This window comes from Chelonoidis abingdonii, chromosome 3, assembly GCF_003597395.2.
Source record: "Chelonoidis abingdonii isolate Lonesome George chromosome 3, CheloAbing_2.0, whole genome shotgun sequence".
Taxonomy (NCBI): domain Eukaryota; kingdom Metazoa; phylum Chordata; order Testudines; family Testudinidae; genus Chelonoidis; species Chelonoidis abingdonii.
The window spans coordinates 33,394,498-33,409,974 of NC_133771.1; the positions used below are offsets into that span (position 1 = coordinate 33,394,498).

The following is a 15,477-nucleotide window of genomic DNA, read 5'->3' on the forward strand; positions in this document are numbered from 1 at the left end:
ATTAAAAAGGCGCCACTTATGCTCGGTGGGGGAGCGGCCCCTGCCCCGCTTCCCCCCTCGCTAGGCTACTGCCTTGCACCCAGAAATGTGTGTCTTAAGGCTGTTCTTCACTGGCAACGCTGAAGCCCTTTAATGTGGCTTATGTAGTCATGGCAGAGCACTGGGAGAAAGCTCTCCCAGCAGTCTAAAATAACCGATCTCCACGAGAGGCTGAACAACAAATAGAACCGAGTGGATTTGTAGGCTCTGAAGTTTTAAATTGTTTTGTTTTTGAGTTCAGTCATGTAACAAAAACAAAAAAATCTACACTTGTAAGTTGTAGTTTCAAAATGCACTACTGTCTTGTATAAAAAATACTCTTTTTATCATTTTTACAGTGCAGATATCTAGGAATAATATAAAGTGAGCACTGTCAACTTTGTATACTGTGTTGTAATTGAAATAAATATATTTTAAATGTAGAAAAAAATCCAAAATATTTAATACATTGCAGTTGGTATTCTATTGTTTAACAGTGTGACTAAACTGCGATTAATCGCGATTTATCTTTTAAATCATGATCAATTTTTTGGAGTTAATTGCGTGAGTTAACTGCGATTAATTGAGAGCCCTAAAAATAAGTTGTATTATTGAAAGACATTAAAGTAGCACCATACACTTACTTGGCATTTTACAGATATACAGTCATGTTTTCGTCTCAGAATAACTTACAATTTATTATGCTGTAAGATATGTCCCATAATGCAAAATGTATTTCCATGATAAATATTCATAATGAAAGTATCTGGAAAAATGTAATTAAAACTAATTTAAGGAAAATGCCTGCGACAGCAGAAATCTCTCCTGGATGAGTCAATCCATTTCCATCGTTCATTGTACCAAAACAGAATAAAGGACTCATAAAATATATTCCATGATTAAGCAGTCAGCAGCAAGCAATTAGTAACCTTAACTAACGACAGTGTAATCAGATAGGGTGATTCAGCTTGTTAGTAGTTTACATTTTCAGGAAAGTTACTGATGTACTACTTAGAATGATATGGCTGTTATAGGCAGGCATTCAGTGCATATTACTAAAACTGAGGGAATATGGACGCTGTTCTTTGCATCTTTAAGGGAAGCAATAATCCATTCAGATGTAGGGTAACTTCTAGCTTGAAGACGGAGCGGGGTGGGAGGAGGGTAGGGAGAAATCCATTGTCTCAAACTGGCCAGCTGTAGGCACTTTTAGACAAATTCTCTTATTTGTAAACTCACCATAACCTTGAGTATATCAGATTCTCTCTCTCCCCTTCTCCCAAAGTCTGTTCTTCCTCACAATCAGAAATTATCTTCTACAATGCAATAATGGATGGTGGAGAAAACATCATACAGGACAGCCCTTGTATGGACTCTTTCTCATAGATAACTTGACTTATGGCTTGAGAGAGGCTGCAAAAGGTGGTGTCTAGCAGCAAGCAACGCCATCTGGGATCATTCTTTTGCTCCTCCGGCTGGGAGAGATGCCTCTTGGAGAAAAGTGTGTACATAGAAGGGAGTCAGCTTTGTATCAGATTTTTTTTTGTCATCCTGAAGGCTTGATTCTGCAAGATGCTAAACACTCTTCAGTCCTGTTTGTTTCAGTGAGAGGAGACTGCCTAGTACCTTGCAGGATAAGATTAATAGACTCTGTGTTGCTCAGTTGTCTGGTACAATGACAAGCGTGTTTTCTGTGTTCAGAAAATAATAAACGTATAACTGAACTATGTTCTATGGACATCCAAAAGAAATTTCAGTATGGACTTTTATTGCTCTGCAGATACCAATTGGTTGGTTGGACTATGGTCTTTCTAACTGTATAGCCAAGCTTCTTCAGTAAGGAGGAAAAATACTCTGGATCTCCAGATGAGTTAGGTGAATAAATGAGTTGTGGACTGGTATGCTTTTAGTGTATTGCAATTATTTTCTAAAAGCCACTCTTTGAAACCACTGTTACTATATGGACTACTATATGGAAAGATTTAATACTGTCTTGCCATTTCTTTTTTCACTGCATTCTTTTGCATGTTGTTTGAATGTTACATTTTATCAGTGTTTCTTATACTAAATCAAAGCATAAATTATAAGAACAGTACTTGAAATTCCTTTATAGATGATGGTACATCATTGGTGGTGTATATAACTATGGGATTTTAGAGATATATCAACTTGTCTAAGTAGTTCAGTTGTAACTATCATTTGATTACAGAATGGTCAGACTCCATTGATGTTGGCTGCTGAGCAAGGCAATTTAGAAATTGTCCAAGAATTGCTCAAGAAAGGAGCTAACTGCAACCTGGAAGATGCAGTAAGTATTAGTGTCATTTTCTTTTTCCAAGATGGTTCCGTAACTAGCACTAATGTGTCTAGCTCTAAAATATCATGTAGTTCTGCTTCAGGTCTGTTAAATGAAGCACCTCTGTGGCTGATTTTGGATCAATTATAATGGTAAAATAGTTAACACTTTGCCACTGTAACTAATCCACAAGGAAGCACTCTTGACTAAGTAGGTGCTGGTCCCTTCTTTGTACCAGCACAGAACAGCAGTGTATAGCTATTGGTTATGAAGCATTACAAAGCAGTCTGCATCCTGGCATTTCCATATTTAAACTGATGGCTCCATGAAAGTTTGTGTATTTGGGAATACAGTACAGTTTAATTAATGAAGCATCTTTCATGCTGCATCCCATTTTTTTTTTTTACGAAGCTGCGGTAAAGGATCAATTACAGAGTTACATAATAGCAGAGAGGAAAGAAATCACAAGGCACAGATGAGGAAGATGTGCTTAGCTGAGTTTTGAAAAAAGATGGAGAGTGGATAAGTAGAGAGATAAAAGGCAGCTTATTCAATATGGGAGGAGCAACAGTGGAGAGAGCTCTTACATCAGCAGTAGCAAGTTTGCATGGGAGGAGTAGCAAAAGAAACAGGCAGGCTAAAGGAGGATTTAAAGACAAGGTGAGAAACTTTGAACGGAATCCTGAAATGAATAGGGAGCCGGTTAGGTTTATTGATGATAGGAATGATGTCATTAAGCTGCTTTAAACCTGTTAGAAGCTATGCAGAATATTGCTGCTAGTTAAAAGTTTGGGTTGCAGTAGAGATGAGTAGCAATAGTTAAGGTGAAAGCTGAATGGAAATAATAATTGCATCAGAGGTGTGGCGCAGAGGCAGTTGTATACATAGTGTTGTGGCGTTGGTGATAGGAAGATTTTACAAATATAAATATGAGAGGAGAGAGTTCAGCATCAAGGATGTTTTCAAGTTCTAGACAAAGGAGAGGTGAATGGAAGAGTTGTGTGGATTCTCTTTCCCTGCTGCTCATGAGAATGAAAACTCTTTAGACCCATGTATGTAGATTCTAGGAAGCTGAAATGTTTTAGCATTGAAGACTGCATTGAGGTAAGAGAATGAAGATGGGGAAAAAACATAGATTTTTAATTACACAGAAGAGAGTTATTCCCAAGCTTTGGTCTTGGAAAACCTCAGACATATAAACTTGTGATGGGGGAATCTGAGCATGCTGGTTGTTAATTTTAAGTATTGATACAGATTTGAGTTTAAGCCATCTTTATCTTCTTGGCTTATTAGTCAGTATGATGAAGGCTTTCATTTGAAAAAAACACTTCACAGTTACATTAAATCTCACATTATATTGATTTCCTAACACATACCCACAATTTCACAGTGCGTGTATATTGTCATTAGTTGAATAAATCAAGCACATTATAAATATGAATTTGTACTTTATACTAAAAAGCTGTACTTGATAGCTGTAAGGGAATCACTGTATGCTGAGACTAGTAACTTGGTATGTAAAACCTTCATGTGTCCTCTGTAAATATCACTAATTGAATTTAAAAAAACCCTACATCTTTCAACTTTTTTCTTACTGTAGGATAACTGGACAGCTCTTATTTCGGCAGCTAAAGAAGGTTATGTAGACATTGTAGCAGAGCTGCTTAACTGTAATGTAAATTTGGAGCACCGGGATATGGTATGATCTTTTTTTCTAATTTTAAACTGGAATAGTTATGCTAATAGGGACATATATGGAGTTGATTTTCCAACTATGCAAAAAAAATTGAATGAAGATCTATTGTTCATTGAGTGCTTTAAAATGTAAAGAAGTTCTGCGTTGAAATGTTTGTCTAATGATGGAAAAGAACATACCTTTTCTAAGGTGACTTTTCTTTTTCTGTACATTAGAATTTCTTCTAGAATTTAAACTAAAATACTGTAACTGTCTGTGAAATGTAAACTGTATTATGCTCGAGACTTTCATGCAGGAGGAATCTCAGATCTTGAAAGTTTAACAATTTTATTTAAAAACACACAAAGTTAATTATATTTAATCTTTGCAAATATAAACTAGGGAAGGGCAAAGTAACAAACACTCTGCTGCCTGATTTTTGTCAGCTGGGTGGAGAATGCATCCTGAAGGATCAATTTAAATTCCTCCAGCAAGTTCAGTTTAGTTTAGAGGCTCGATTATCTGGGCGGTTGCATGTATAACTGATAAGGAGAATACCCTATGTGGCATGTGTTAGGGATAATTAATCTCATTAAATTGCAAAGTCCAACTCTTGAAATTCTTAGGATTCTGGGGATTGATTTTGCTGGGGGAGGTAGCTAAAGAGAAAAATACTTCTTCTTCTTCAGTAAAATAAATGTTAATACAGTTGCTCTGGTTAGGGATAAAACTATTTACAGTAACTCCTCACTTAACCTCCTAGTTATGTTCTTGAAAAATGCAACTTTAAGCAAAATGTTAAACAAATCCAATTTCCCCCTAAGAATTAATGTAAATGGGGGTGGTAGGTTCCAGGGATTATTTTTTTGCCAGACAAAAGACATTATATACATACACAGTATAATACAGGAGTAGGCAACTTATGGCACGGGCATCAAAGGCGGCACGCGAGCTGGTTTTTAGTGGCACTCACACTGCCCAGGTCCTGCCCACCATTCCGGGGGCTCTGCGTTTTAATTTAATTTTAAATGAAGCTTCTTAAACATTTTTAAAACCTTATTTACTTTACATACAACAATAGTTTAGTTATATATTATCGACTTATAGAAAGACACCTTCTAAAAAACATTACAATGTATTACTGGCATGCAAAACCTTAAATTAGAGTGAATAAATGAAGACTTGGCACACCACTTCTGAAAGGTTGCCAACCCCTGGTATAATAGCTAATATAAGCCCACATGCCCCAACCCTGCTCTCTTGCAGGAGTGCCAGGTGGGTGGAGTGGGGCAAACTCCCATGCCCCAACCCCTGGTCCCCGGCAGGAGCACCGGGCGGGTGGAGCGTGGGAGCCAAACAAAGTTTTATAAGGGAACATTTCAGGACTTCAAAGGACTATGTTCTCTAATAGGTCAGCAACCTAATAACAAAACAGCGCTAACCGGTACAGCGTTAAGTCAGGAGCTACTGTATGCTTTTCCTTTATGGAACTATGCACGTTCAAGTGGCAAGCCTTGCTCCTGAACTCTGTCTGTTTAGTTTTATTGAACAGTGAATTCAGATTTGTCCATGGGTTTCCCAATAACTTTATTCAGCTGTAACACTGGCAGATTTGTCCATCTTTATTTGGAAGTCATTATGGAAGCACCTTATTCAAACTAAATTCTGCAGTGCTTTTTTTTTTTGGTCTGTGATTTTGTCTGCAGCAAGTTTGATAAAATCGTTTAGGAGTGCATTTTCCTTCCTCCTCCCCATCTCCCGCCCTAAATTCTATATGTTGCAGCAAAAAAAGTTTAGCTTAAAATTTTACGTTGGAATTTTTAGACTTGTAAGATGGTAACATTTGTCACTATTGCTTGTGATAGGCTTATAAATAGGAGTCTAAGAACAGGTGTGCAATAGAAGAAAATGCATAAATATAGGTTTTAAATAAATCTCTCTAATATTTTTCTCTATTGTGTTTTACAGGGAGGGTGGACAGCCCTAATGTGGGCATCATATAAAGGCTGCACTAAAGTAGCTGAGCTGCTTCTTCAGAAAGGAGCAAACCCAAACGTCACTGGGCAGGTAAGGTTTGATCTTTGAGAGGAGAAAGAGCCGTCAAAAACCTGAATTGTGTAGTAGTATTATCTTGCAAAGAACTATGAGTTATATAACATTTTATACTGCATATCATGGCAATAAAGTAGTAATTTTATGATTTAGTATCACAGCAACTATTGTTTATTAGAGCAGATGATTTTATAGATTTCAGTAAGGTTTACATGGGTAATATGTTAAGATAGTGACATTAATTTCTATGTATAGTAAACCATGTACAATAGAAAGAGAATTCTATTCAGTTTTAATTACTGTATATACTCGTTCATAAGCTGAATATTTTTGGTAAAAAAGTGGTGCATCAAAGAGCAGGGATCGGCTTATAAATGGGTCTACACCAAAATTTGATGATTTTAAACTCTATGGAATCACTGAATTGAGTATCTAGTACATTGTCGTCTTGTTTACCTGGAGCGTTCATAGGCACAGAGCCCCTCAGCTCCCTGTGGCTGCGGTTTGCTGTTCCCAGCCAATGAGAGCTGAGGGGGCTCTATGCCTATGACCACTCCAGGTAAACAAAACGTCCAGCCCGCAGGCCACTTACCCTAACGGGCCAGGAGCCAAAGTTTGCCAACCCCTGAAATATAGGGTCAGCTTGTGAAAGGGTCACACAGTTTTTGCTATTTTTACCTAACCATCTTGGGAGATTGGCTTATAAATGAACAGGCTAATGAATGAGTATATGTGGTACTTTATTTTTAGAAATCAATAATTTAATAAACATTTATATAATTAAGAGAAGTTACATCTCTTGTTTTAATTATTTCTTGGTAGCGAACAAATAGTCTGGGTTGTAATTTTGTCATATATACAGATATTCCTGTGAAGACTAGTCATGATACTGATTTTTGGAAATCTATTCTGTCTTCTGTATGTGTTGACATTATTAGCTCCCACTGATATCAGAAGGTGCATATAAATGTAGACAACTTGAAACTTATATAAATTTGTTATATGTACGTCATTTTTTTTTAGGATGTTTGTCATTACAACTGTGTAAATAGTGAGGTATTAGGATATGATCTTTTAAAATCCTTGTCAAGAGTAACTGTGTCCAAACAATACATGACTTGTCTACTACTGACCCATTTAATTGGCAAAAGTTACTGAAGTATGATCAGTAGATAATTTTGTATGTATTTCTTTTCATGTTTTATGAAGTCTGAGGCATTCTGATAGATATTAATGTATAAATAAAAAAAACAAGTAGAGTTTAGGAATATGTTTTTGTTTCATGTGGCTTAGTTTTTATATTGTTGTTATCTGATCCAAGCAATATAGCATTTATCCAATCATTTGGGCAGCAGGACGTGGCCATTCAGATATCGTACATCTCTTGCTGCAACATGGAGCTAAAGTCAACTGCTCTGATAAAGTAAGCTATGATGATTGTTTAGCATTTTGATATTATTACAGAATTGTTTGTACGGCCCAGGAAAGAGTGTCAAACATCCAGGAAATTATCTAGCCTATAATATCCAGAATTTCTCCTCTTCATTAAACATTTCATTTATGCAAGAATTTTAAAATTTATACACCACTTCCTGATTAAACCATCTGTCACTGATTCTGAAAAAGTAGCCTAAATTACATTTTTTCCTCACATGGTTAAAATCCCTGTGGTATAGACCAAATATCTTTTGCAAATCTTCTTGCTTCATAGTATATAACAGTTTACAGTGAGTAATATACTAAATATAATATCAAAATATTGCACTGAACATTGATTACCTTAAATCCTGTTTTTTGTCCTTTTGCTTCTATAGCTTTTGGAAATGGTGCTAATGTCACTTGGCTACATATATGATTCTGACATATGATTCTGACATCTAGAAGCTTGTGAGAAAGGAGTTAAAATTGCAGACATTTAAAATGTGATAACTTCAGTTTGTGAAGTCTAGCTTTTTGACCAGTTAGTTGATCACTGTTCCAAAGCTAATAACTTCTTAAAACACAGCTTCAGACTAAATAAATAAGCTTAATAGGCCAGATGAGAGAATACCACCTCCATCTTACTACTTTCACAAATAAGTTTGATCACCTAATAAAGATGAGATCATAAAAAAGATTAAAAATAAATATTACTTGGTTGGAAGGTTTAGTTGAAATATTCAGAAGGAGAAATGGATGACAAAAGTAATTTTTTTAATTCAAAGTTACTTCCTGGACAATTAAATATTCTTTGGATTATTTTATAAATTCCAGTTCCAAGGCATGGGTCAGATGCGATAATGAAAATACAGACTGATGACACTTAACCGAAGGATGAAAATGGAAGTAAATTACTAAGTACTGAGTTTTGAAACACACATTTCACTTCATTTTCTGTTTTGCAAACTAGCAGGTCATTTAAAAAACCACCACCAACGTAATATTTTAACATTCTATATTGTTTTTATCATTGTCTTGAATAACAATACAGCATCAAGCATTGCTTATTCTTTTAATCCCCTTCTTTTTCTTATCTTAAGGGACATATTATTTATTAGGGAAGCTTACTTTTGGAATTTGGGTTGTTAAGTTTAAGTCCTTTCCTCATACAAGCTCTTTAAACTTCCGTCTGTAAAAACTTACTAGATTGCTAGTCAGTTTCCTTTTATTAAACAGCTGCAATAAAGTGACCCCCTTTGTGGTGCTCTGGATGTCTGTCTATAAACAGGTCATATGGCTCTTCATAGAGCAAAATAATTTAAAGAAAAAAATTGCATGTGTCTGAAAATACCCCTCAGGTTGATCTTTCAAACAATCTTTTCCCAGCTGAAACTGGTAGTCATTAATTAGAGGATTTTATTCCTTGTATTAAATAAGAAACTTTCAAAGAACAGCTATACAGGAATTCCGACAATATATATCTTTATTTTTGATATTTAAAGGCTGCCTTTCACAAAATCTTGGTGCTTATACACACTGATTAATACAAAAATTACCCAAACACAGTTCTCAATCACAGTTTAAATTATTACCTGAACTGTTGTTTTCAACCAACCCCTTCATAAAATGCCTAAGAAATTAGATGCATGTTGAAGCATATTCTAAAATGTTGGGGGTGGGGAGTAGGGAGGAGGAATTGCATTAGTCAAGGATCTCTTCCCCCTCTGCCCCCCCCAAAAAAAAGTCTTACCACAAGCTGTCTCTCTTATTTCAAAAGCAGGGGACTAAAAGATCGTTGCCTAAGCTTACCACACTAGCAGCAATATTACATGGGGAGAGAGGTGGTCTCTCAAATGAGAAGGACTGAAATCATTTAGGCCCTGATCCAACAAATGCCTTAAACACATACTTAACTTTTAGCATGAGAATATTCCCATTGAAGTCAGTGCACATGATTTAAAGTAAAGCATATGCTTAGTTACTTTGCTGGATTGGGGCCTTGTGACTTTATAAATCAAATCCTGCACCTCAAAGTCCTTCGGAAGTTAATACACAGCTATTGCAGACTGTCGAGACCTTATTGAAACTTTTGACCAATCCAGAATGCTTGTCCAGTCCTCCATAGTCTCCTAACTTGTACGTACTACCTTGGCACTTGCACTACATCTTCCCCTGATCCATCCAAAATGCACTGATCACCACTTTGTGCCCTTGCGTGTTTCCCTCCTCCTCTCCCCGGTAAACCCCTTGTGAACTGCTGTACGTTTCAGTTTCTTGACGTTATAGCCCCACATGCTTATGTTGTGGGTTTTGTCTTCCCCTATTCTATCTTTCTACCAGTGATTTTTAGCATCGCTGTGCTGTTAATTTCCTTCTAAAGCTCTTACCTCCATGAATTTTTACATATTGCCTCCTATCCAGGGAATAACCCAGTGTATGCTAAGATACCAGTGTCTTCTCAAAACTTTTCCGTGAAACTCCACTCCTATGATATGCATCTGTTATGATTATGAAGGGTGTATCTTTTTTTATACTGTAAAATAATTGGGGAAAGCAAGGCCTGTCTTTATTTTTGTGTATTTTATAGTGCCGAGTACACTGTGCTAGACAATATAGGACAGGGATGGGCAAACTTTTTGGCCCGAATTCCACATTGGAGTTGCAAAATTGTATGGAGGGCCGGGTAGGGAAGGCTGTGTGCCTCCCGAAACAGCCTGGCCTCTGACCCCTCCCACTTCCCTCCCCCTGACTGCACCCCTCAGTTCCCCATACCCATCCAGTCCTCCGCTGCTCCTTGTCCCCTAACCACTCCCTCCCGGGACCCACGCCCCTAACCACCCAGGACCCCACCCCCATCCAACCCCCGTGCTCCCAGTCACCTGACTGCTCTGACCCCTATCCACACCGTCACCCCTTGACAGACCCCTCCAGGACCTCATGCCTATCCAACCCTCCCTGATCCCTATCCACACCCTTGCCCCCTGACAGTCTCTTCCCCACTCCCTGGAACTCCCAAGCTTATCCAATCCCCACATTCCCTGACCGCCCTCAGAACCTCCGCTCCATCCAACTGCCTTCTGCTCTCTGTCGCCTGACTGCCCCCTGGATCTTCCAACACTCTTGGCCCTGGCCCCCTTACCATGCTGCTCAGAGCAGCATGTCTGGCAGCTGTGCCACCTGGCCAGAGCCAGAGATGCCTCTATGCTGCTTGGCAGGAGTATGCAACTCCACTGCCCAGAGTGCTGCCCGTCCAGTGGCGTGGCTGTGGGGGAAGGGCCGGGGCTAGCCTCCCTGGCCAGGAGCTCAAGGGCCGAGTAGGACTGTCTCGTGGGTCGAATGTGGCCCGCAGGCCATAGTTTGCCCACCTCTGATGTAGGACAATAAGTCCATTCTTGACATTAAATACAGCAACTCAATTTGAAAGAACATAGTAATAAGTTTTGTGGTTGATTTTGTTTATAGTATGGAACCACACCGTTGATTTGGGCTGCTAGGAAAGGTCATTTGGAATGTGTGAAATATTTGCTACAGATGGGCGCTGATGTTGATCAAGAAGGGGCTGTAAGTAACTAATTTTGTTTTCCATGGTAAGATGTGTCCACATCTCTTGTTTCCAATATAAACAGATTTACATTTCCGGTGTACAAAAATAAAACACAGCTCAATGTTGACAATGAAGAAAATGCAATTTATTGGTCTTGATCAGTATGCGGTTATTTTTTAAGATCTAATCAAAAAGGCATATAAGAAAACAAACTATCAGAGAGCTTTTTATGACTATGGATTTCGTACTTTTAGGTGTGACATTGCTATATAATTTTTTAAACTATGAATTTTAAGTTTAACATACATTACAGAAGTAATGGGAAAACAATGGCACATTTTATTTCTTTGGATTTATACAACAATGAAAAGGAACATCTGTGCTATGTTTTATGAGTCACAATTTAATAGATTGTCAGTTGCTATTTTTAGAGATTTAACTACTGTGTCAAAACTCTCTGATAAACAGAATCTTGGTATGCCAAGCACTTATCACATGGTGCTATTTGAATAATAAATCATATATAAAAGTTGGTGTGGCTCTTCTGTTTTCCAGATAATGTTTAAAACGTATTGCTTTAGTTGCCTATTTTGTCTTATAAGTGAAAGGCTGTTTCTATTTCTAAATTTTTATTGAAGACTATTTAATATTTGAAATAAAAATAATATAGTTAGTTCATTTAGAAAGATGACATCTCTGCATAAAATGTTCAGTAAAAATTCCATAAGAACACGTAGTACTTATATTAAATACATATGGCAGCAGCCTTTCTCAGTCTTTAGTCCTGCAAAGGAAACATGCAGGCAAACCCCTACACCTGAGCAGTTCTCATTACAGGATTGGGGCCTAATGTGATAGAATAAGCTGACAGTCCCCAAGAATTCATGTAAATGAATTGCATCCTGAATTCAGATACACTGTTACGCTTTGATGAAGAGAAATGTTGAATTTGAGTGTAGCAGGGTACTCTCTCAATATATGCTATATGTTGATGCATGGGTACTGAAATAATACTCAAGTCCTAAACTAGTAAAATAGGAATTCTGTTTGGCTTCACAGCACATGGATCTTTGATGAAAATGAATATTTAAATTGCTCTAATTATACAGGTTAAAGTGGGTGCTGCAAATAACCCTACCAAAAAAACCCCCCGAACAAAAAAAATCCCTAAGAAATCCTTTCAGCATTCTTCTTACCTGGGGGTCGGCAGCCTTTCAGAAGAAGTGTGCCAAATCTTCATTTATTCACTCTAATTTAAGGTTTCATGTGCCAGTAGTACATTTTAATGTTTTTAAGGTCTCTTTCTATAAGTCTATAACTATAACTAAACTGTTGTTGTATGTGGAGTAAATAAGGTTTTAAAAAATGTTTTAAGAAGCTTCATTTAAAATTAAATTAAAATGTAGAGCCCCCTGGACTGGTGGCCAGGACCCGGGCAGTGTGAGTGCCACTGAAAATCAGCTAATGTGCTACCTTTGGCATGCGTGCCATAGGTTGCCTACCCCTGTTCTTTCCATTTAAACGTTTCATATCACTCACATTTAGATTGATATTCTCACTCTGAGAAGTAGTGGAAATACGCCTTAAATAATCCCATTGAAATCAATGAGACTGCTCAAGAAGAAACATACTACTTAATGTAAGGACATTACAGCATAGTCGCTAGTGAGAACTTTGCTATCTCATTAACCTTTCATTCTAGTTAACTCTTCAGATGGTTGGAGAAGGGACAGTGGAGGGTAATAGTCTCACTTCAAATTGAGCAATAAAATACAGTTTGTGTTCTGGGTGTGTAATATGTAAACAAATTAAAACAATGGTTCTAATTTATTTTTCTGAAATGGAATTGGCCTGTTTAGTGCACTGATGAACTGATATTATTTTCATAATACTGCAGAAAGATTGTACAGTTCATATTGTTTTCAGAAGTTACAATAAATTGCTTTAGGTTTTAATGCTCACATTTAGGGCTGGTCTACACTAGGGGGGTAAATCGATCTAAAATATGCAGCTTCGGCTACGTGAATAGCGTAGTTGAAGTCAAAGTATCTTAGATCGAGTTACCTACCATCCTCACTGCACGGGATTGACGTCCGCAGCTCCCCTTGTCGACTCCACTACCGATGTTCGCGTTGGTGGAGTTCCGGAGTCGACAGGAGCTCATTCGGGGATCAATATATCACGTCTAGATGAGACACGATATATCGATCCCCGAGAAATCGATTGCTACCTGCCGATACGGCCGGTAGTGAAGACGTACCCTCAGAAAGCTCTTTGAGATAGTGCCTGTTTGTTTATTTTTAAACTTTATAAAGTACATACTACGATATACGGTACATTTATGCTAACATTTGAATGCTTGAGAAAGTATTTGATACTTTCATGAGAAATCTTTCATTCTTCTTTGGATTTGCAGTATTCAGGTATTGTAATTATTTGTATTCCTTATTTAGGGTGTAATAATTTCTTCTTTTTTTTTTTTTTCTTTTAGAACTCTATGACTGCACTTATTGTAGCAGTAAAAGGTGGTTACACTGACTCAGTAAAGGAAATTCTGAAAAGGAACCCAAATGTAAATTTAACAGATAAAGATGGAAATACAGCTTTGATGATTGCATCAAAAGAAGGGCATACTGAAATTGTGCAGGATCTGCTTGATGCAGGAACTTATGTGAACATTCCTGATAGGGTTAGTAAGTTTTCTGATGATAAACTTGGTGTCAAACATATGCTTGATATTAGCCTGCATAACTTTATTCCAGTCTATAGTGGTGTGATTAATTCATATATACTAAATATTTTCATGTTTATTTTTTAATTTTCTGCCACTAGGCGGCAGATTTTGTATTACCATTTTAGGTCAGCCATGGGCCACATGCTTGATAGGAAAAAAAAGATGCTATTTATATAGAGCTAAAGAAAGTCTAACATTCTTCTGGCATTACGAGCCTCCACTAACGTATAGGTGGACTAATGTCACCTCTTCAGCAGGCCTTTTTCCAGCTCTCTTGGTTTGTAAGTCATGAAATCCATTCAGGACCTGAGTTAACACAGTATTGCAATACACTGTGGGAATATCCACTTGAGTTTCTTAACAGATGTTCTTTTTTGTTTTCTGATGTCCTTCCAAAAGATATGATGTAAGTCAACCATAATATATTGAACTCAGGATTCATTTATTGGGTGGTGAGGAATAACCCTTCCTTTCTCGAATTACTGATTGATATTCTATGGTCTTTGTTATTCAGGAAATGAGAATAAGCAATCAGGGTTGTCCCTTCTAGGATTAATATTAATTAAATAAATATTGTTGCCCAGAAAGTCAGTTTCTTTCATTTTCAGTGCCTTTTTCACTTTTAATAGAGATCAAACTTTTTTTTCCTATACAGCAGGTGCTTAGAAAAACGTAGTGGGTCTGGAGGCACTTTTAAATAGTTTCTAAAGTTTTTGTAGCACTGTCAAGTTACAAGGTAGTGGAACTTGGTCATGTCATTCTAGATGGCATCTTGCTTTTTCTCTCTTCAGTAGTCATAGAAATTTAGCATCTGATACTTTACAAGCTGTCATTGGAATCAAAGTGCTAAGCATACTTTTCTAGGTCTAAAACAAAGGACATTGTCTCCATTTGAGTTCATAAGCCGAAGTTTTTTAGTAAACAAGGGAAGCACCAGAGAAGGGGGTCAGCTTATGAACAGATATAGAGGGGGAGAGGTGGGACACATCCCCTCCCCCCAACAGAGGGGGTAAGGAGAGGCAGCAGAGACAGAAGGGAAAAGGCAGGGCCAGAGTGTCTCTGCTTCTAGCCATGCTGCTCTCCCACAGCCTGAAGGCTGTGACCATGCTACCTGGCCCGCTGGAGCACGCTGCAGCCCAGCCTACCAGAGCAGCTCCAGCCAGGTCAGAGACATCCTCCCCTGGCCCTCCCCAGATAAGGTGGGAAGGGATGCGATAGAGAGAGTGTGGGGGTCCCGGGCTAGTGGTGGGGTCATGTGGGGGGTGGTCACAGGGGTTACTCCCCCGACTCCCATCTTCTCTCCCCCCACCTCCTAAAAAATTTCCCCACCAGTTGCTGTCCCGGCCGATCAGGGTAAGCAGCTAGCACGCTGGGACACTTTGGCCTGGTCTACACTACGCATTTAAATTGAGTTAAACAGCGTTAAATCAATTTAACGCTGTACCCGTCCACACTACAACGCTCTTTATATCGATATAAAGAGCACTTTATATCGATTTCTGTACTCCTCCCAGACGAGAGGAGTAGCGCTAAAATCGATATTAACATATCCGATTAGGGTTAGTGTGGACGGAAATCGACGTTATTGGCCTCTGGGCGGTATCCCACAGTGCACCACTGACCGCTCTGGACAGCAATCTGAACTCGGATGCAGCGGGCAGGTAAACAGGAAAAGCCCCGCGAACTTTTGAATTACATTTCCTGTTTGCCCAGCGTGGAGCTCTGATCAGCACGGGTGG

At 38.2% G+C, this 15,477-nt stretch overlaps 1 protein-coding gene across 5 annotated transcripts in view; it reads left to right on the forward strand.

Moving 5' to 3' along the window:
* KIDINS220 (kinase D interacting substrate 220) overlaps positions 1-15,477 on the forward strand; it is a 166,326-nt gene that overhangs the window by 23,570 nt on the left and 127,279 nt on the right. For all 5 annotated transcript variants that reach the window (XM_032795185.2, XM_032795179.2, XM_032795180.2 and 2 more), the window contains exons 3-8: positions 2,228-2,326; positions 3,915-4,013; positions 5,958-6,056; positions 7,363-7,464; positions 10,923-11,021; positions 13,496-13,693. In XM_032795185.2, coding sequence (XP_032651076.1) covers positions 2,228-2,326; positions 3,915-4,013; positions 5,958-6,056; positions 7,363-7,464; positions 10,923-11,021; positions 13,496-13,693 — 696 coding nt within the window. The remainder of the gene's footprint in view (positions 1-2,227; positions 2,327-3,914; positions 4,014-5,957; positions 6,057-7,362; positions 7,465-10,922; positions 11,022-13,495; positions 13,694-15,477) is intronic.